The sequence below is a fragment of the Penicillium hispanicum genome, assembly GCF_028827665.1.
Source record: "Penicillium hispanicum strain IBT 35686 chromosome Unknown utg000003l_segment0_segment0, whole genome shotgun sequence".
NCBI classification, from domain to species: domain Eukaryota; kingdom Fungi; phylum Ascomycota; class Eurotiomycetes; order Eurotiales; family Aspergillaceae; genus Penicillium; species Penicillium hispanicum.
In genome coordinates this window covers 2402592-2422186 of record NW_026623195.1, presented here as the reverse complement: position 1 = coordinate 2422186, position 19595 = coordinate 2402592, and the positions used below count along the sequence as shown (strand labels likewise).

General features: G+C 54.8%; 9 protein-coding genes across 9 annotated transcripts; 3 read left to right on the top strand and 6 right to left on the bottom strand.

Annotated features, from left to right (window-relative positions):
* Nucleotides 1-221: 221 nt before the first annotated feature.
* Nucleotides 222-2722, top strand: N7459_003337 (alpha-1,2-mannosidase family protein; the record flags this gene model as incomplete). The annotated part of the gene is made up of 5 exons (XM_056942521.1): nt 222-289; nt 349-890; nt 940-1373; nt 1427-2193; nt 2254-2722. The coding sequence occupies 5 exons, from the start codon at nt 222-224 to the stop codon at nt 2720-2722; spliced, it is 2280 nt and encodes a 759-aa protein (XP_056802404.1).
* Nucleotides 2723-3164: 442 nt separating this feature from the next.
* On the top strand, nt 3165-5679 carry N7459_003336 (1,4-alpha-glucan branching enzyme GLC3; the record flags this gene model as incomplete). The annotated part of the gene is made up of 8 exons (XM_056942520.1): nt 3165-3207; nt 3264-3415; nt 3462-3561; nt 3620-3756; nt 3800-4491; nt 4561-4896; nt 4966-5596; nt 5653-5679. 8 exons carry the CDS (start codon nt 3165-3167, stop codon nt 5677-5679), a joined length of 2118 nt encoding a protein of 705 aa, XP_056802403.1.
* Nucleotides 5680-6781: 1102 nt separating this feature from the next.
* N7459_003335 (F1F0 ATP synthase subunit beta) lies at nt 6782-8819 on the bottom strand (the record flags this gene model as incomplete). The annotated part of the gene is made up of 6 exons (XM_056942519.1): nt 6782-7714; nt 7776-8092; nt 8217-8259; nt 8323-8408; nt 8550-8719; nt 8809-8819. The coding sequence occupies 6 exons, from the start codon at nt 8817-8819 to the stop codon at nt 6782-6784; spliced, it is 1560 nt and encodes a 519-aa protein (XP_056802402.1).
* Nucleotides 8820-9960: 1141 nt separating this feature from the next.
* On the bottom strand, nt 9961-10753 carry N7459_003334 (cytochrome c oxidase subunit IV family protein; the record flags this gene model as incomplete). Its single annotated transcript, XM_056942518.1, has 3 exons — nt 9961-10050; nt 10158-10351; nt 10504-10753. 3 exons carry the CDS (start codon nt 10751-10753, stop codon nt 9961-9963), a joined length of 534 nt encoding a protein of 177 aa, XP_056802401.1.
* A 42-nt stretch (nt 10754-10795) lies between these two features.
* On the bottom strand, nt 10796-11153 carry N7459_003333 (uncharacterized protein; the record flags this gene model as incomplete). The annotated part of the gene is made up of 2 exons (XM_056942517.1): nt 10796-11046; nt 11117-11153. The coding sequence occupies 2 exons, from the start codon at nt 11151-11153 to the stop codon at nt 10796-10798; spliced, it is 288 nt and encodes a 95-aa protein (XP_056802400.1).
* Nucleotides 11154-11633: 480 nt separating this feature from the next.
* N7459_003332 (actin-binding ADF family protein) lies at nt 11634-12334 on the bottom strand (the record flags this gene model as incomplete). Its single annotated transcript, XM_056942516.1, has 5 exons — nt 11634-11771; nt 11833-11881; nt 11949-12197; nt 12257-12267; nt 12329-12334. 5 exons carry the CDS (start codon nt 12332-12334, stop codon nt 11634-11636), a joined length of 453 nt encoding a protein of 150 aa, XP_056802399.1.
* A 1029-nt stretch (nt 12335-13363) lies between these two features.
* On the bottom strand, nt 13364-14262 carry N7459_003331 (glutathione S-transferase family protein; the record flags this gene model as incomplete). Its single annotated transcript, XM_056942515.1, has 3 exons — nt 13364-13573; nt 13660-14001; nt 14110-14262. The coding sequence occupies 3 exons, from the start codon at nt 14260-14262 to the stop codon at nt 13364-13366; spliced, it is 705 nt and encodes a 234-aa protein (XP_056802398.1).
* An 894-nt stretch (nt 14263-15156) lies between these two features.
* Nucleotides 15157-16847, bottom strand: N7459_003330 (SH3 domain protein; the record flags this gene model as incomplete). The annotated part of the gene is made up of 3 exons (XM_056942514.1): nt 15157-16555; nt 16612-16695; nt 16753-16847. 3 exons carry the CDS (start codon nt 16845-16847, stop codon nt 15157-15159), a joined length of 1578 nt encoding a protein of 525 aa, XP_056802397.1.
* A 1434-nt stretch (nt 16848-18281) lies between these two features.
* N7459_003329 (putative stress response RCI peptide) lies at nt 18282-18837 on the top strand (the record flags this gene model as incomplete). The annotated part of the gene is made up of 2 exons (XM_056942513.1): nt 18282-18339; nt 18422-18837. 2 exons carry the CDS (start codon nt 18282-18284, stop codon nt 18835-18837), a joined length of 474 nt encoding a protein of 157 aa, XP_056802396.1.
* Between the last annotated feature and the right edge of the window lie 758 nt (nt 18838-19595).

Sequence of the window (19595 nt, the reverse complement as noted above, 5' to 3'; positions counted from 1 at the left end):
AGCCTTGTCCACCTCTAGACTTGGTAGTGTAGGACCAGGCTCACCCTCCTTGACTCGTACGGTCCAGCCCACTCTTCTCCCAGGTGTGACTGGTCGCACTGATCAATCCTAAACGACGCCTTCTGGAGGCTGTTCCTTCCGGGCCGATCTCCGCACTATAGAATCCTGCCCGTGCCTCCCTGCACCAGACAGTTGGAATACCCATTATGAGGCATTTCAGAATGCTGACGCGCTTGGCCTTGCTGGGGCTTTCTGCAGCAGAGGACCTGACTCCATATGTTGATGTCTTGTAAGCCTCAACGCCCTTTCCACTAGATGAGACTCAAGTCATGGCTGATGCACACATAGTCTGGGAACACAGAATGGAGGCAATGACTTCCCTGGCGCTGCAAGGCCCTTTGGCATGGTCAAGCTGGGCCCCGATCTGCTGGTGTCTGGCACGGACTCATACTCGGGCTATTTGCCCAACGGTGACTTTTCCGGGTTCAGTATGATGCATGAGCAAGGTACTGGAGGCGCACCGAAATATGGTACTGTCTCGCAGCTGCCTCTGGTCGGCAACATCAGCGACCCTTTGTCCAATATCACCGTCTCTCGGTCTGGCACCGACGAGGGCTCCGTCGGATACTACAAGGCCGAAACGGGGGATGGTGTCGAGGTGGAATTAAGTGCCTCGGCGCGCGCTGGCATCTATCGCTATAACTTTTCGTCGGCTTCCCAGAGGCATGTTCTGGTGGATGTCTCCCATGTGTTACCGTCGTTTCGTGGCCAGGGACTGGGTCAGAACTACAAGGGCGGGAACCTTTCGATTGCTGCAGATGGTCACTATGAGGGCAGTGGTGTCTATGATAACGGGTGGAATGAAGCTCCCAACTGGACGATCTATTTCTGTGAGTACCTTCGTCGATCGGGAGGGTACCATGTCTAACCTTTACCCAGGTGGCTACTTTGACTCGAATGCCACAAGTAACAAGACGTACACCGCAACGGGGGGCGCTAAGAGCGTCGAGCAGCGCGGTGGTTTCGTGACTTCGTCGTCTGGTTCCACTCGCGTCGGCGGTCTCTTCTCGTTCAGCGATAGTGAAGTCATCTCGCGTGTAGGGATTTCCTGGATCTCATCAGAACAGGCTTGCAGCAACGTCAATCGCGAGATTCCACGAGGCACAAGCTTCGCTTCCGTCGTCAAGGACGCTGTCTCGGAATGGAACACCAAGGTCTTGTCCAAAATCACGACGACCAACACCAATGAAACTAGCCTGACCCTATTATACACCTCGCTGTACTTCATGCATCTGGTCCCCACGAACCAGACGGGAGAGAATCCAGGCTGGCAGTCATCCGAGCCGTACTATCAGGACATCTTCACTTTCTGGGTAAGCAAATCCTGTTGGCCATCGGCGACGACCAGCTCATTCACGAACTGCAGGACCTGTTCCGCTGTGGCACCGCACTAATGCAGGTGCTGCAACCAACTGCGTACGAAGAACAGATCCGGTCGCTGATTGACATCTGGCGATACGACGGCTACCTGCCTGACGCGCGGTCCTCCAATTACAATGGCCGCACACAGGGTGGCTCCAACGCCGACAACGTCCTCGCAGATGCATACGTCAAGGGCGTCCGCGGTGCCGTCAACTGGGAGGACGGGTACAAGGCCATGGTCAAAGACGCAGAAATCACACCGGCCAATTACCCAGTCGACCGGATGGCGCGAGATTCCTCCACCCACCAGGGGCGGAGCGCACTCCCGGACTGGCTCAGTCTCGGATACATCACGCCCAGGTTCAGTCGTGCGGTCAGTCGGGCCGTGGAATACGCCGCCAATGACTTTGCGCTGTACCAGGTGGCGTCAGGGTTGGGGCAGGAGGACGATGCGCACAAGTACCTCAACCGCTCCCGCAATTGGCGCAACCATTGGAATTCAAACTCGACCTCGCTGGGATACTCCGGGTTTGTGGTACCTCGCGACTCCTCCGGTTTCATTGACACCGACCCCTTGACCGACAGCGGCTACTGGAGTGACCCCTACTACGAGGCCAGCTCTTGGGCGTACTCGTTCGCCGATGTGCATGACATGCAGCATATGATTCAGCTGATGGGTGGCGCGGAGACGGTGGTCAGTCGGCTGAACACGATGTTCACTGATGGCGCCAGTGGATCGAGCGGAACGATCTTCGATGCGACCAACGAGCCGTAAGTATCGCAGTCGCAGGTGTTGGAGGATCAGTTCGTTTTCTGGCTAATGGGTCGTAGCATGTTCAATCTGCCGTATCTGTACAACTTCGTCGGCCGACAGGACCTGTCGGTGTCGCGGTCCCGAACCGTCGCCAAACGAGATTATACCACCGGCACCTCTGGTCTGCCGGGGAACAGCGACGCAGGGGCCATGCAGACTTGGTTACTTTGGAATATGATCGGTCTGTATCCACTCACCGGACAGACGACCTTTCTCATCCATTCGCCATGGTTCGAGTCGATGACGATTGATCTCGGCGATGACAAGGCGCTGCACATCACGTCCACGGGCAGCGATGGCAACGGCGACAGTGGCTTTTACGTGCAGAGCCTGAAGGTCAATGGCAAGCAGTGGACGAAGAGCTGGTTGACCTGGGACGACGTCTTCGCTAGGGGTGGCACGCTCGAGTTTGAACTGGGGCCGACAGCGGCTAACTGGACGACTGGTGAACTGCCACCGAGTCCGGCATCTGAAAAGACAGGATGAGAATGAGGCACGACGCTGCAAGTTCTCTTGTTAATAAGATTTTCAATTGCATGGGTTGCAGTCCAATTCAATCGGCCCGGTTATAGTAACAGCGTTGGTGAGAACCCACTGACCTCGTCAGAACTCCTTGAGTAGTATTTCCATCAGCTGCTGATATATCCATTTATTGGAGAGGAACATGTCATAAGTCCCCCAGTAGAGCATGTTCTGGAGTTGGGCAATGGCATCGTGTAGTGTTGTGGTCAACTCGTCGAATCCGGCCAGAACGCCCGGAGGCCCGAGCTCCCCGCATCTCCACTCCATCGCAGCTGCGCGCAGCCAATGAACTCAGTCACCCCCGGGAACTTTGCGAAACCGGGAACGAGCGTTGCGGAGGGGGTCTACTCTCTCCGCACTCTGTTCTCCTTTCTCGTCTTTCTTTTTCTCCATTTCTTCCCCAACGATGGCATCCGCTGAAGCTGTTGCCATTCCCGCCGACGGAACAGGTAGGAACCAGCGCCCGCCGCATTAGTCCAACAGCTATCTAACTGCTGCTCTCCAGGTGTCATTCAGCTCGACCCATGGCTGGAACCCCACCGAGATGTGCTGAAACACCGATACAGCCTGGTCAAGAAGTGGGCCGGGCATATCGAGGAGAGCGAAGGTGGTCTCGACAAGTTTAGCAAGGTAGAGATCGACATCGCCCCTCGCGCGGTGCTCCCTCGTGCCATCGCGCCGGAATATTGACGGCTTGTCGCAGGGCTATGAATCCTTTGGCCTCAATGCCCAGCCGAATGGCGAGATCACGTACCGTGAATGGGCGCCAAATGCCGTGGAGGCGTCCCTGGTCGGCGATTTCAGTACGTGCTCGTCGCGGCACTGCGAGCTAAGCTTGAATCGCGTTACTGAGACTGGCAGACAACTGGGATGTCACCGCCAACCCAATGACCAAGAACAGTTTCGGCGTATGGGATGTGACTGTTCCGGCCCGCAATGGTGCCCCGGCCATTCCGCATGATAGCAAGATCAAGGCAAGTCACCTTCGCAGATTGGACGTGTTGCGTCCAGAAAAAGACCGAGAATCTGACCCTGGCACAGATCACAATGGTAACCCCCGGCGGGGAGCGCCTTTATCGAATCCCGGTGTGGATCAAGCGTGTCGTGCAAGATCTCAGCGTCTCCCCGACGTACGATGCCGTCTTTTGGAACCCGCCCGCCAACGAGCGCTACACCTTCCAGCACTCGCGGCCCAAAAGGCCTGAGAGTCTGCGCATCTACGAGGCTCACGTTGGGATTTCGTCTCCGGAAACGAGAGTGGCGACGTACAAGGAGTTCACGAGGAACATGCTGCCTCGCATCAAGTATCTTGGCTATAATGCCATCCAGCTGATGGCCATCATGGAGCATGCCTACTACGCTAGCTTTGGCTACCAGATCAATAACTTCTTTGCTGCGAGCAGTCGCTATGGATCCCCAGAAGACCTCAAGGAGCTCATCGACACCGCTCATAGCCTAGGGTTGGTCGTCTTGCTTGATGTGGTGCATAGCCATGCCTCCAAGAATGTCCTTGATGGAATCAACATGTTCGACGGCTCGGATCACCTGTACTTCCACGAAGGTAGTAAAGGTCGACATGAGCTGTGGGATAGCCGGCTGTTCAACTATGGTAGTCATGAAGTGCTTCGTTTCCTCCTGAGCAACCTTCGGTTCTGGATGGAGGAGTATCAGTTTGATGGGTTCCGCTTCGACGGTGTGACCAGTATGCTCTACTTACACCATGGCATCGGAACGTATGTGATCCTCTCCTGCTCATTCACTGTGTCACTTCATTGTTGGCCCATTGCTGATTCTGTTTCTAGCGGCTTCTCTGGCGGGTACCATGAGTACTTCGGTCCTGCTGTCGATGAGGAAGGTGTCACGTACCTGACTCTTGCCAACGAGATGCTACATAAGCTCTACCCTGATTGCATCACCGTCGCTGAAGACGTCTCGGGTATGCCTGCGTTGTGTCTGCCACACGCGTTGGGTGGTGTCGGATTCGACTACCGACTCGCGATGGCAATCCCAGATATGTACATCAAGTGGTTGAAAGAGAAGGCCGACGACGAATGGGACATGGGTAGCCTGGCCTTCACGCTGACCAACCGACGACACGGCGAAAAGACCATCGCATATGCTGAGAGCCACGATCAAGCGTAAGTCTAGCCTTGCAAGTTCCATCTCCCAGTGGGCATTCCAATCTAACACAAACGCCGGTGAAACAGACTGGTCGGTGACAAGACTCTCATGATGTGGCTCTGCGACAAGGAGATGTACACGCACATGTCCGTGCTAACAGAGTTCACCCCCATCATTGAGCGTGGCATGGCCATGCACAAAATGATCCGCCTCGTAACCCACGGCCTCGGGGGCGAGGGATATCTCAACTTTGAAGGTAACGAATTCGGCCACCCGGAGTGGCTCGACTTCCCCCGCGAGGGCAATGGCAATTCCTTCTGGTACGCCCGGCGCCAGCTCAACCTGACCGAGGATAACCTGCTGCGCTATCATTTCCTGAACGACTTCGACCGCGCGATGCAACTCACGGAGGAGAAGTATGGCTGGCTGCACGCCGCGCAGGCATACATCAGCCTCAAGAACGAGAGCGACAAGGTGCTCGTCTTCGAGCGGGCCGGCCTGCTCTGGATCTTCAATTTCCATCCGACCCAGAGCTTCACAGATTACCGCGTCGGCGTCGATGTGCCCGGCACGTACCGCATCGTTCTGGATACGGACGATCCGGCCTTCGGTGGTCTTGGGCGCAATGCGATGGATACGCGCTTCTTCACGACGGATCTGTCGTGGAATGGGAGAGGCAATTTCACGCAGGTGTACATTCCGACGCGGACTGCTTTGGTCAGTACTCTCTTGGCTCTTGATTCGTCTTGGTATAGCTAACATGTCTTTTCTAGGTGCTTGCTCTGGAAGATACACTGTAGAGGAAGGCAACGAGGCAGTATGTGTTCTCATCAGCTGTTTGGCTCTATAACGCGCGGCATAATCTGGATCTCGTCATTATTTAACGAGCCAATAACTAGTTAATTCATAACGTCTAGAATGATACTCGCAGTTTATCTCGTTTTTACCCTTGCTCCCAGCACAAGTGCGTAGCATTCATGGCATATCGCCAGCGTTATCCTCCTCTTGTCATCCCAGTCTACACAAGTCTAGCACGATGTTATACTCCGAGACGAAGACAACAGCCATAACACGCCACAGACGGGTCATCCAGCCACAAAGATAACTCGTCGAGTATCAGCGCGTAGACACAGCCAACCCACCATACTACAGTATCATGTATGCTACACCTGGGCATTCCAATCTCATCGCTACAAAGACCTCTACCAGAAACAGCAGTCACAAAGGAAATACAATTGAACACCAAGATTTCTCAGGGCCGCCTCGGTAGGCCATGGTTTTCAACTCTAAATACACAATAATGAAACACAAGCCAGCCAGAGGGGGTTGGTATCCGGGCAGACTTTAGAAAAAAGACCATGGAATCTCATCAACTCGCTCAGTTAGACGGGGTACGTCCACCCAACATCCCCCAGCGCTCAACTCTGGCCCTCCCCATCTCTCAGTCGACCAGACTCAGTCCGTGTCTTCGTTCCTTTCAGCGCTCGCGTTGTCCGTAGGTCCCGGCATGACGAATCCTTGCTTGGTTCGCTCCGTTCCCAGAGCGGCGCAAGTCTAGATCGAAACGATTCAGAACGGTGTCAGACGAAGCTCCCATCCGACGTCGGAACAGAAACCTTTTCCAGGAACATCGACAGTGACGGTGACAATCAAAATCCCTCGTTGGTTTTGTTTTTCTCTCTTAGATCGAGTAATATACACGTATCACCAAGGGAAGATGACGTCGGGTGGGAGGACACAGGACGAGGTTTCGAACAAAGGAAAAAAAAAAATGCGGACCACAGGAAGCAACGAGCACCAGGGAGAAGAACAGTGGACCAAGGGGAGACAGGAGAGAAAAGGGCGCGCAGTTTGAGACGAGGGGTTGAGGACGCCGCTAGCTAGCAAATGACAAAATTACATTTAGGCCTTGCCCTCGAGCTCGGCCAGAATCTTCTCACCCTTGGCGCGGGCAGACTCGATGTCACCGACCATGTAGAAGGCGTTCTCGGGCAGGTCGTCAGCCTCACCACCGATGATGGCCTTGAAGCTGCGGATGGTGTCCTTCAGGTCGACCAGCTGGCCCTCGATACCAGTGAAAACCTGGGCGACAGCGAAGGGCTGGGACAGGAAACGCTGGAGCTTACGGGCACGCTCGACGGTGAGCTTGTCGGACTCAGACAGCTCGTCCATACCCAGAATGGCAATGATATCCTGGAGCGACTTGTACTCCTGGAGCATCTGCTGGACACGGGTGGCGGTGTTGTAGTGCTCTTCACCGATGATACGGGGGTCGAGCATACGGGACTTGGAGTCCAGGGGGTCGACAGCGGGGTAGATACCCAGCTCGGAGATACCACGGGACAGCACAGTGGTGGCGTCCAAGTGGGCGAAGGTGGTAGCGGGGGCAGGGTCAGTCAGATCGTCAGCGGGCACGTAGACGGCCTGGACGGAGGTGATGGAACCCTTCTGGGTGGTGGTGATACGCTCCTGCATAACACCCATGTCGACGGCCAGAGTGGGCTGGTAACCGACAGCGGAGGGGATACGACCAAGCAGGGCAGACACCTCGGAACCGGCCTGGGTGAAACGGAAGATGTTGTCAATGAAGAGCAGCACATCCTGACCCTCCTCGTCACGGAAGTACTCGGCAATGGTCAGACCGGTCAGGGCGACACGGGCACGGGCACCCGGGGGCTCGTTCATCTGACCGAACACCAGGGCGACCTTGGAGTCACCGTCGAGCTGGATGACACCAGTCTCCTGCATCTCGTGGTACAGATCGTTACCCTCACGGGTACGCTCACCGACACCACAGAAGACGGAGTAACCACCGTGAGCCTTGGCAATGTTGTTCTGTGGCCGAGCGGTCAGTCAAGAAAGAATTGCAGCGGAGAGAACGGGACAGCAAACTCACAATCAACTCCTGGATGAACACAGTCTTGCCGACACCGGCACCACCGAACAGACCAATCTTACCACCACGGGCGTAGGGAGCAAGCAGGTCGACGACCTTGATACCGGTGATCAGAATCTCGGCCTCGGTGGACTGGTCGATGAACTGAGGGGGCTCAGCGTGGATGGGAAGGAACTTGGTGGCCTTGATGGGACCACGCTCGTCAATGGGGTCACCAGTGACGTTGATGATACGGCCCAGGGTAGCGGGACCGACGGGGACATTGATGGGAGCACCGGTGTCGCGAGCGGCAGCACCACGGGTCAGACCCTCAGTACCTGAAGGGAGCACGTTAGTCAAGAGCAATGAGGGTTGAAAGGGTCGTCGGGCCGGGTGGGTCCCCCTTTCGGTGAAAAGGGCGACACGGTGGCTCAACAGGGGCAGGAGGGCGAATAAGCTTACCGTCCATGGCAATGGTACGGACGACATTCTCACCCATGTGTTGCTATAGAGCTCAAGTTAGCTTTCCAATTCGAGGAAGGGGGGCGTCCAATCGGAGAGCACGTACGGCAACCTCCAACACAAGCTTGTTGCCGTTGTTCTCAGTCTCAATGGCGTTGAGAATGGCAGGGAGCTTCTCGCCGTCGAACTTCACTGCAGGATGGCGAATACAAAGTCAGAGATTGTTCTGGAGATAATTTTGGAATCGATTGCGATGGCTTTTGGGATGGATTGAGGCTCAGGAAAAGATTTTCGCGATGCCTCCAACCCGCTAGGGAGTCGATCGACACATACCGTCAACAACGGCACCGATGACCTGGTGAATCTTGCCGGTCTGGGCGGCATCGGAGCTGGCGAAGCGAGCAGACAGGGCAGGCAGGGCATTGGAGCGGAGAGGCTGGAAGGCGCGGGCGACGGGGGTCGGCCGGGCAAAAGCAGCCCTCCCGAAGGTCCGGGCGAGACCGCTAGAAACACGAGTTAGGGGGGGAGGAGGTCCGAGAAGGAAAAATTGGTCGAAAGGGACGACTGGAAATGGAGGGCGGGCGTGACGTACCTCTTGAACATGATGGAGGTGTTGAAGAGCGAGGTGTATTAAAGGGTGGGAAGGGTGTGAATGGAGGGAAAAGAGGGAAGAAGAGGAATGGGAAGAGGTTGGTGGACTCGCTGGCACGGGAACTGGCGCCCTTAGCCTTTCCGGGGCGGTTTTGCCGATGGTCCCGTGATGAACCGACGCTCGGGTGTCGCTGATGCGCGCGAACTCTCCAGATCTACAGTCCTTCCTCGCTTTCTCTGGCGTGTAATGATACAGTCTAGACTGCGGGCTCTACAATGACTCCCATCATGCTGGGTTGGGTGGTGGTGGTGGTCTATTTCCCATCCTCCGTTGCTGGGGAATTCGCGCACACTCACCGGCCCGCTTGGCGCCCGGATCCAGGCACAGCTTGGTCTTCATAGTTCCAAACAACCTCATAGGTCCCATAGGACGAGTTTCGTTGAGCTATAGAATAATTTGATGCCATCGAAGAAGCCATTGGCCTCGTATTCGAAGTGTACTGGTGCTCTGTCAAGCTCCGAGCGCCCTGGAGCTCTGCTTTCCCCGGCGGAAATCTCTGACGTGTAATTCGGGAGCAAGACTGTTCCCCTTCCGAATGAGATGAGAACCTTGGCAGCTCCCATACATACACTGTCACCAGGAGAGAATGTGAGCAAATTCACCAATTCCCTTCAGTATCTATCTCTAGCTCTCGCCATTGCATTCCCCCAGAACCGCCAATGGCTTGACGCGGCAGCCTCGACAGGGGGTTCTCCGCAGCAGCTCTGCAGCTTCCGAATCGCTCCGGGCTCGGGGAGGCCAATGCCAGCCACAGATGGACCACCTACACACAGAACGGAGGACATGCAAGACTCGAAGAGGATTTCAACATATTTCTCTATGGCTACAAAAGAGATACATTGATTATAGCACAGTACGGGATACACGCATTTTCGGATGCTGGTCGGACAAAAGGACAAAAATGGCGAACAGCGCAGACTCGCGTCGGATGGGAGCCCATCATCCATCAAGGAGACTAGGCTAGCAGCATAAAACCCAGGGCCCGTGGGGAAACCGTCCATCGAGCCCAAGTGCCTGTGCGAAAAAGGATCCCAGCCCCGTCCGACGCAGATATCTGCACCCGGTTCACCCTCGGTCGGGCGACCGGCCCACCTATGACTTCTCGAGGGGAGGGCTCTGGACGAAGCCGGGGCCCTCGTAGCCCTCCTTGCTGATGCCGTGAATGGGGTTGATCTTCTCGGACTGTGGGAAGCAAATGTGTTAGCACCTGGTCGATCGATGCGCGAGAGGGAGCATGGCGCATCCCCAGGCCCGCGAGCCACATCGGGCGTATAAGACGGAGTAGTTACCTTGGCGTATTCGTTGGAGGCCTCCTGCCACTCCTTGGACATGGTCTTGGGCTGCGGGCGGGCGAAAGCGTGGATCGCGTAGAAGACGAGGAAGGAGGCAAGCGTGAGCTGGGTCACCTTGAAAAAGATCTTCCAGCCCTCGCCCTTGGGGGCCTGGGCACGGGGACCGTGAGGACCAAAGGCGATCCAGTAGGCTGAAAGCGAGGGGACGTGATATCAGCGAGCGGGAAAAAACGAAAGTACGTGGGAAGGTGTCGGGGTGCGTCAAAGACATCCTCGGATGTCGCAGGGTAGGCAGAGAACGAGGCCCATGGGCAACGCAAATGGTCATAGAGGGTAAACATACCGGCCTTCTTCTCCTGAAGGGTCATCTGGTGCCAGTCAACCTTCATACGGTCACGGAGTTGCATCCACAGCTCGGCCTGCTCCTGAGGGGGCATGCCCTCCCAGCGCTTCTCGATGCCGGCGAGAGTGGGGTTCGCGATGGCATGGTCGGAGGCAGCACGAGTCTGCAGAGCGTTCAGGGAGGCAATTGGGCCAGAGCGGATGGCGGCCGGGCTGCGAGGCACAGCGCGAGCGATGGAGCGAAGAAACATTGTGCGGCAGGTGGGAGGTGGCAGGACCACGTCGAAAACGAGTCAATGGATGATGAAATGGGTATACCGGGGCCAGCAGAGTCTGGGGCCACAGAGGACTCGACTGGGGAAGAGAGTGGAGGGGGGAGGAGGTGTCGCGATGGAGAAGGACTGAAGTTGTTCTTGTGGTTTGAGGTGGAAAGGTTGAGGATCCGGACTAGCGCGGTTCTGGGTTTGGCGGCCCTGTGATTGGCCCGTTGCGGCGACTCCCGGCCGCCGCCTGCCAGTGAGGAGCATCATCATTCTCAGCAGGGCTTGATGCCCGCCAACATCATACGATGGCCGTCAAAGCGGGTGATTCGCCCTCAAGATTTTCGTGGATACCGCCATTATCACCCCCAGGAGGAGCCGTGGCCTCCATTCCTACCAGATTATCCTCCACCCCCTCTACCCGCTTACGGCTTCTGTGGCCCCCGGTCGCAACCCTAGAGAGCGCCTCTCCCCCTCTCTTCCCAAGTATACACCGAATTAACCATCAGGAACAAACGACTACTCCAGAAACAGTGAACGATCAAATTGCCTAATCAATCTACAACAGGCCACCCTAGAGATCATTGATGTTCTTTGTTTTTCTTTTGCCTGCCACATAGTCTATCCAGAGGGCAGCCGAATTCGATCCCGGTAACTGCAAATTTCCGCAGTTGTGGAAGCGCGCTTGAACAATCGAGAAGAAAAAGAAGAGACGGTCAAGTCGTGACGGTCTTGCATTGCAACTAGGATTCAGGAGGAGAATGGTGTGCAGAGAGAAGGGTGATGGATTGATCGTGTCGTGGCGCCTCCCGAGGGTGAACGTGAAGCCCCTCTACCGATCGCGCAGCCCGGACCCAGCCGGCGCCGTAATCTATTTGACCTTGCCACCGCTGGCCTCGGACAGCACGGTCTTCCACTCAATGTCGGACTTGTCGTCGGCGTGGATGGAGACGGCAACGTTGAGGGCGTTCTTCAGGACCTCGCGGGTGCTGGCGTAAAGCATGGACATCTGGAGAGGACATGTTAGCGACATGGTTTCCACTGTGATTCCGGCGGCTCATTTCACGTACCAGGGTGGGGGCTTCGTTGGGGACCCAAGAGATGAAGATGATCTTGCTTCTGTACATGCGAACCGGTTAGCGGGGTGAATGTTCTATCACCCTGAGACCAGGAAGTAGAAGCGCACCTCTTGCCCTCGCCACCACCAAGTTCGTACTCGACATCGTAGACGGCGTAACGGGGAACAGGGCGATCTTGGCTGTCGCGGGCAGCATCGAGCTTGCCGCGGAAGACCTCGTAGTCCTGGTCGGTGCCAACCTCGTCGACAACAACCTCCTTCTTGTTATCGGTGATCTTGTAGATGATGTACTTGATCTTGCCGTGGCTCAGGCGGAACTCGTTGAACTTGTTGATGCAATCATCGGTCACGGAAACACTGCGGGCCGCATGTCAATATCTCGGGAAGGAGGGGAAGGAGAGACCATTTCATCGTACCCGGAGGAGAGCTGTCCAATCACCTAATTAGCACTTCAAGGCCCAATCTGGAAGACTTGGGATTAAACTCACCGACATGGTTGCTTTATGTAGATGATGAGAAAACACAAAAAAGGGGAACAACCGGTCACCTAGTGCGGGCACACGAGGTCAGCAACTGAGGGGTCAGAACAATGGGAGGTTGTCTCTGGCCCTTGAAGGCCTGAAGAGAGAACCCCAGCAAGAGCCAGACATACAGTCAACAACAAGGACTAGGGGAACTCACGGAGCAATGATGGGGAGAGATGAGGAGGCGGAGGGGGGTTGTTGCCCAGGTGTTGCGATGGTGGGGGGGGGGGTGGCTGCACGTGATGCCGGGTCACCGATTGGGGATAAACAAATGGTGAACTGGAAGGAGAGTGTGGGCTATGAAATTGTTTTCTGAGTGCTACACTTCTTGGTTTCTCTTATGCAACAGTGCTCCTACCCAGTCTATTATAGATGAGTTCTCTACCGGGCAGTTCCAGGCATCAACATTATGAATTGGCAGCCTGGATCTATCTCGATCGCATACTTCTATCAGTCAATAGCAGGTAGGGTTGGAGGTCACACCAGCTAGAACATGGGGCCTGCATGACATGCTGGACAGGTGTCTCGGGAACAGAGCCCACAGGAGGCTCTGTTGGACTTGCAGCAATAATGAAATCAAAATGGTTGTGCCTGCAGGTTAATTTTGGACACCCTTAACCATGGGACTGTGTGCTGACACGTCACTGCCCCATCACTCCCGCACTTCCCCTACGGCATCAGATGTATACCTCTTATGCTACCCTCGTCTCTGATCGATAGATCTGATTTTAGTCAGTAGAGCAGATGTAAGCGAATTCATCGCCCACATTTTCCACATATATAATGATTAAAGTATGGGCGCTCCAGCCTCGATGCTCATGAACCCACCGGATACAATCCATCCCCATACATCAATATGTAATACCTTAATCCTTCATTTCATAACACATTTCATTTCTGCAAGCTCAGCTAGGTCCAATTTAATAAACCAGCATCTATTCAAGCAAATCATTCCTCTTCTCGTGAAGATAGAAAAGAAGAAAGTGAAAAAGTGGCAGCCTAAGGCTTCGGCGCATACCTGGCCCGCTGCCGATCAGCCACAACCTGCTCATTATAAATGAAATGAACACTTTCATGGCTCGCAGTGGCGTCTGCCCAGCGCTTGAATCGGGGAGTCTGTTCCAGCAGAGCAGGCAGCTTGGCGCTGACAAGACCATGCTGGGGCTTGCTCAGGCTCAGAATGCGGATCACAAAGGAGCCCGTTTGGACCTGGTGATGATCAGTAAGCTGTTCCACAAACCCTTCCCGGGTAAAGAAGAAGAGCATGAAAAACCTGGGTGTGCTCAGTTGCATACCTCAGCCAGAGTGAGCTTGTCACTGCCACCAAAGAACGGACCCTTGCCATCTGTCGATGCAAGGAGGGGCTCAATCTCCTTCACGACGGCAGCCACCAACTGCTCCGCCGCAGCATCTCGTTCGGTCTCAGAGGATGACCGGAGGCTAGCAAAGAAGTGCGGAACCACCTTGCTGAAGAAGGCATCCACGAAGAATGCAACGCGGGCCCGGTACAGGGCATTCTCAGCCGGGCCGGAGGGTGGCAGGAGGTGGGAAGGGTGGGCGTCGGCAATGAACTGGGCGACAATGGCGGACTCGGTGAGGATGTTACCATTGTATGAAAGACTGGGGACGAGACCGCGCTGCGAGGGAGAGTGAGCATACGCGTCAGGGCCGAGTGCTTTGCGAAGATGGCTGGTGGAACGAGGTGGTGCGGGTACATACGACCACCACCATTGCTAGTCACTTACCGGGTTCACCTCCAGATACCACGGCTCACGGGGCGTGTCTAGGTCGATAGTGACCTCCTCATAGTCCACACCAGTTTCCTTCAAGGCGATGTGGGCGCGGTGCGCCCACGGGCAAATGCGGTTGGTGTACAGGATGATCTTGGGTGCAGACATGGTGACTCGCGCAGGAGCGGGGATGGTGAGGGAGAGAATTGATCGATGCGAGAGAATCTTTTATGAATAGGGAAGACGCCATTATTTATGGTATCACGAAATCCGAGGTGAGGGGCTGGATTAGTAAAAGAGGTATTGCGAAATCGATCCCCGGGTTTGCAATCCTAAACGCCGAGCCGGATAAGAGATGTTGAGAAATAGCGAATTGTGGGGTGTCCGCCTCCACCGCAACCATTGAAACTCCCTGCGATGGATAGAAGAGAGTGGCAATTCACACGGCTCCTGTCAGAATTGGCAGCGTCATTTAGTCGTCCAATTCGTGAGTCCGGCTTGGGCAGCCAAGTGTTCTTATGCTGCTGAGTATTTAAGAGTCAATTCTTTGCCAGGGCCAACTTTTGAATGAGATCCGAATCTAATTATGTACATACGTTTATGCAGGCACTATATGTATCCGATATCAGACCTAACACAATCACCGAAGGACCGCATGGGAAGCTTTCTCGCGCTGGTGGACATAAGAAGACAAAACAACATCAAAGCCAATATCACACGAGTGGCCTTGCTTCGCCCGAGTAGGTTGCGCCAGCATCCGGTTCCACAGGAATCAATGAGGAAATTCAGAATGTAGAAGAGACGGAAGAGAATGGACGAGCAGGTGGATCGCCGTAGAAAATGGGGGTATATAGAATGCGAAATGAAGAGAGAAAAAAATAATAAAACGAAACACAATCATCCCACGAAGCAACGACTAACCTGGAGTCGTCGAGGGGCGGCCAGCCTGTGTGAAAAGAGCACGGGTCAACTCCTCGCGCGAAGCTGGCGCGACGATAGAGAATGATGCACACGCTGTCATCAAGGCGTAAGTTCGCATGAAACACGAGAATCTCCCAGAGCTCAAAGCTCATCATCTTCCTCTTGCACACTGCCGTCAATGATCTTGCGCCAGTGCTGTGGAAGACAAATGCACACCATCGGGAACGCTTTGATCTCGCCCGAGGGTGCTGGGGACGGGCCTGGCCGTTGTGAGCCGTTGGAGACACCACTGTCGCGCTGTTCGCGGTGGTAAATGTCGTAGTCCTCAGCCCGTTCAGGAAGGCGAACACCAGTGGCCCAGCCATCATCCCAGATGCCAATCACTTTCAACATCTCTCCTCGGTCCAGTTCAAACTCGTCACCCGCCCGCGGGGAATAGGCCCAGAGGACAGCCACGCCGTCACCAGGATGTATGTCATCCGTGGAGTAGTAGTCGCGGAAATATGACAGTTGTTCCGACTGCCCGCTGGTCACACCCTCAGGTGATGAGTATTGATTTATGGTACCAGAACGAGGGGAGCTGTCACTGTCTAGTCCAGCCAGAGCAGAGCTGCTCGAAAGCGAACCATGGCGCTTTCCAGTCACAGGAGGAATTCGTTTGGACATGGCCCCAGGGCTGGCGCCCATAGCCTCTGAGTCAGATGAATCGCTGTACTTCGCTGTACCGAACATAGCAGCCGAAGTGCGCGAGTAGGCAGGGGATGAAGTGCTAGGAACCTCACGCAAGGCAGACATCCTAGCAACACGACCTCCTGGGACCATAGTATATGCTTGCGGGCTATCCATGTGTTGCATGGGCGGGGAAGCACCTTTCCTTTGCGGGTTTGGTTGGTTCAGTCCAACTTCACTCTGCGATCGACGGCGGCGGCGACAGATGAAGAGTAAAGCAAGCAGGGCAGCCAATATAGCGACTCCAGCAACCGATCCTATGACAATGCCGGCAATTTGGCCTCCTGACAAGCCATGGCCGGCGCCAGCGCCAGCGCCAGCAGCCCCGCTTGAGGTTGCGATCGGCTGCAGGGTCGCAGTCGAGGTCGGGATGGACACGCCATGGCACCGACTGGTGGCATTGGCACTGCCACAGCACGTATCCGTCGAATTGGATGCACAGTACGTACAAAGTCCGACAGTGTTGGATGAAAAGCCACAGTTATCAGGCTCGTTGGCTGATCCATCCACACAGCTCCCCGTGAGCGAGTCAGCCGGTTGCGAGCAAATCGTGAAGTCAGAACGGATCTGCTTCATATAATTCTTGTTGGTACTGGAGCAAAGGTCGGTATTCATCATGATCTCCTCCTCGCTAGTGGCATAAAGTGCACACGTCTCTGCGCATAGGGGTTCTGATTCGGCACTGGTCAGGCCGCAGTCACCTATTGAGCTCTGGATGAGGCCGCTGCAGATGACGCTGGTGGTATATTGGGCATAGTAGTCGTTCTGGGCGCTGCCGTTCACACCCATGCAGCCGAGAATGTCAACATACCTACCGTCCCGGTTAGCCTTGGTTCACAAGTCCCCTTCAATGTCGTAGGCACTTACTTAGAGTTGACCAACGTCCTTGAGACATAGTCACTCAGGGATTGGTCGAATTGAGTTATATTGGAAACATTTTGCAGCCATGGACTGGCGCGATGTTGTCAGCAAAATTCAATGTCTAATCCATGCGGTCCATTGACTCACAAGTCCCCATATTGGCTAGAATTGGTCGACACCGAGGCGCTGCTCCAGGCGGGACAGGCCGTCGAGCCCGACAGAGAAAGGCAGGAGCCCGACATTCTCGGGCTGAAAACCTCCGCGACTTCGGTCTCTCAAAGAATCCTCCCAGGGAGGGGGGGGGGATGTTGCCGAGGAATGTGTCAAAAAGGTCTGATCGAGAATGGTCGATATCACGCGAATACCATGTCTACACGATTTCTCCGACGATTCTAAGATGAAAGTGGTCGACGCCTGGCCACCCACAGTGCCTTGAGCTCGCAAGAGAAGAGAAAAACGCGCAAAAAAAAACGGACAAACGAGTGACTTGGGCGGAAGACCGTGGAACCGCAGGGGAGGAAAGATCAGTCGAGCCCCGGAGGCACTCTCTCGAATTGAATGGAATCGAATGGGGGTGGCCAATCGAGGGGAGAAGGAAAGGGAAAAGAAGATTGAAGTGTAAGGTTGTGAGGTGTGAGGCGTGTGAGAGGTGGTCTGGGCTTTGGGGGGAAGGAAAGGACGGGTGGGTAAAACGGGAAACCAGGGGGGCGCAGGAACCTGTAAGACGAACTGCTCAAGCGCAATATGAAACGCAGGCTTCGGCTGGTCTAGCGTGTGTACCGAGATGCATGCATACCAGATGATACGAACATACGAAGAGACGGCGCCTGGATTGGCAACAATGAGTCGAAAGGGTCGAAAAGGGGCGCTTGTTTACCGTCCAAAATTGGGCCGGAGCTTCCATTCGGGATGACGACCCATCCTCGTCCATCGAGACCCATCCTGGCCCAGCAGCAGCGGCAATGATTGGCGCCGACTCGGGCTGCCACCGCGCCGTTCCTGTCGTTGGCCGCACTATTCCTCTCTCGTAGCTGGCGTGGTTGTTCCTCCACTCGCTTCCCTCGCTTGGGGCCCGTTGAGCGGCGATCGCTATATCGCCCGAATTTTTCCTGGGAGGTCAAGGATAAACCTCCGAGGGCACCGCCTTGCATCCTGCACGCAATTGTGAGCTGTCCGACGTATAGCTGCGAGGGACGGGTTTCCCTGGCGAGGCTGGGGTGTATCAGATACCTCATGCAGCCGGTAAGCACGGTGAGTGGGGTCAGTACCGAGTACCGAGTACCGAACTCATCGCTGAGTACCTTCATCCATGGATAGATGTACATAGATGTTTCTGCACCAAAGGGACCCTTGGAATCCCTGGAATCCCCGGGCTTTCGACCAGTCCAAAGTTTGGTTCGCTTCCGTGCAAAAGTAAGTCTGGGACTGGATGTGTCAACCTCAGGTGTCAATCGCCGGTGGTGACATCAGGTGACTCAACGTCATCTGATCCGGGGCAAACCAGGCTGCCATCAGACAATGGATCGAGATCTGTCAATTCCTCCTTGAGGCAAATCAACTGCACTGCATCGTCATCGGCGCGTGATAAACTTTGATCTCGATATTTGATCGCTGCTCTCTTCAGACGGTGCCATTCTACAGGTGATAGAGCATCATCCTACCCCATCTCTGGAGCCATGTGTAGCTCCGACATCTTCCTGGCCGTGCTGGCCGTCTTCTTCCCGCCCGTTGCCGGTATGCCCTTCGCTGACTGATTGTGCTATTCCCCGACTATACAGTTCTAGTGAACGCTGATTGCTTCTGTGCCCACCCATAGTTTGGATTAAGGCGGGGATCTGCACAGCGGATTCGCTCATCAACCTAGCCCTCTGTCTGCTGGGCTACATCCCAGGCCTCATTCATGCCTGGTACATCATCCTCAAGTATCCTGAGCCAGACTATGAGGAGGCAGCTTACGAGCCCATCCCCGGCGGTGCCAGCCAGCGACGCGACCTCGAGAACGGGCGCGTGACGTACTACTATGTCTCACACCAGCCTCTGCAACACCCCTCTCAACGCTCCTACGGCACCACTGACTCGCGAGACCAGCAGGACTCGCAGCCAACTTCTTCCAGCCAGCTACCACAGGAAGCCGCGGGGAGCAGTAGCGGACAAGGTCAGACTGAGACCCGCCCGCCACCGACATACGCCGAGGCTGTGCAAGGCGACCACAAGATTCAGACTCGGGATTAAAGGGGAAGAAACGTGGGTTGGCTTTTGCCAACATCGGTCATCTTGGCGATGTCTTCTCCTTTACGCGTGCCGGCTTGGGTCTATTGTAAACGCATTCCAGGAACGAAATTTCTATGACTTTGACGAGGGAAATGCTATTTTGTAGTATTGGAACACTGTCACAGCCACATTGCTTGATTGTTTATGACTCGGCTCTACGATTATTGGTGTTCCTTCTGTCGCTTCTGCCTACGGCTTTCAGATGTACGGTGTAGTGTGATAGATCTTCAGCAAGATATACCCAGACACCTCTTCTAACAGATCTGTAGAGCACCTGGCTAACTTATCGGATCGTGAATATTTGCTGTAGTTCTGTTAACCTGGGAAGTCAGTCCTGACTAGAGGTCACTGCTTTTGGTGGTACAATATGGAGTGGGCATGGATACTTTTCGTTGAGCCGATCGCCTTCCCAGGCATTATCTCATATTCTGAGGCTTGGATATTCTTTTGAATGTAGACAAGGGTGCACCTGTATAAGTAGGTATTATTTGATTGGCTCCTCATGAAAAAGAAAGGATTTTCCCATATGTTTGATGAGCGAGGGTCTTACCGGGTGAATTATATATATGACATGTTAACACGAATATAAAAACCGAGAACCACTATTGTTAAACAGATGTTCAATATAATTTTCACTATAAAATCTAAATATTTACACAGCAGCCAACCGACATGACCAGTATGTTAAGTGCAAGAAAGAGAAGATTTGGGCGCCGGCC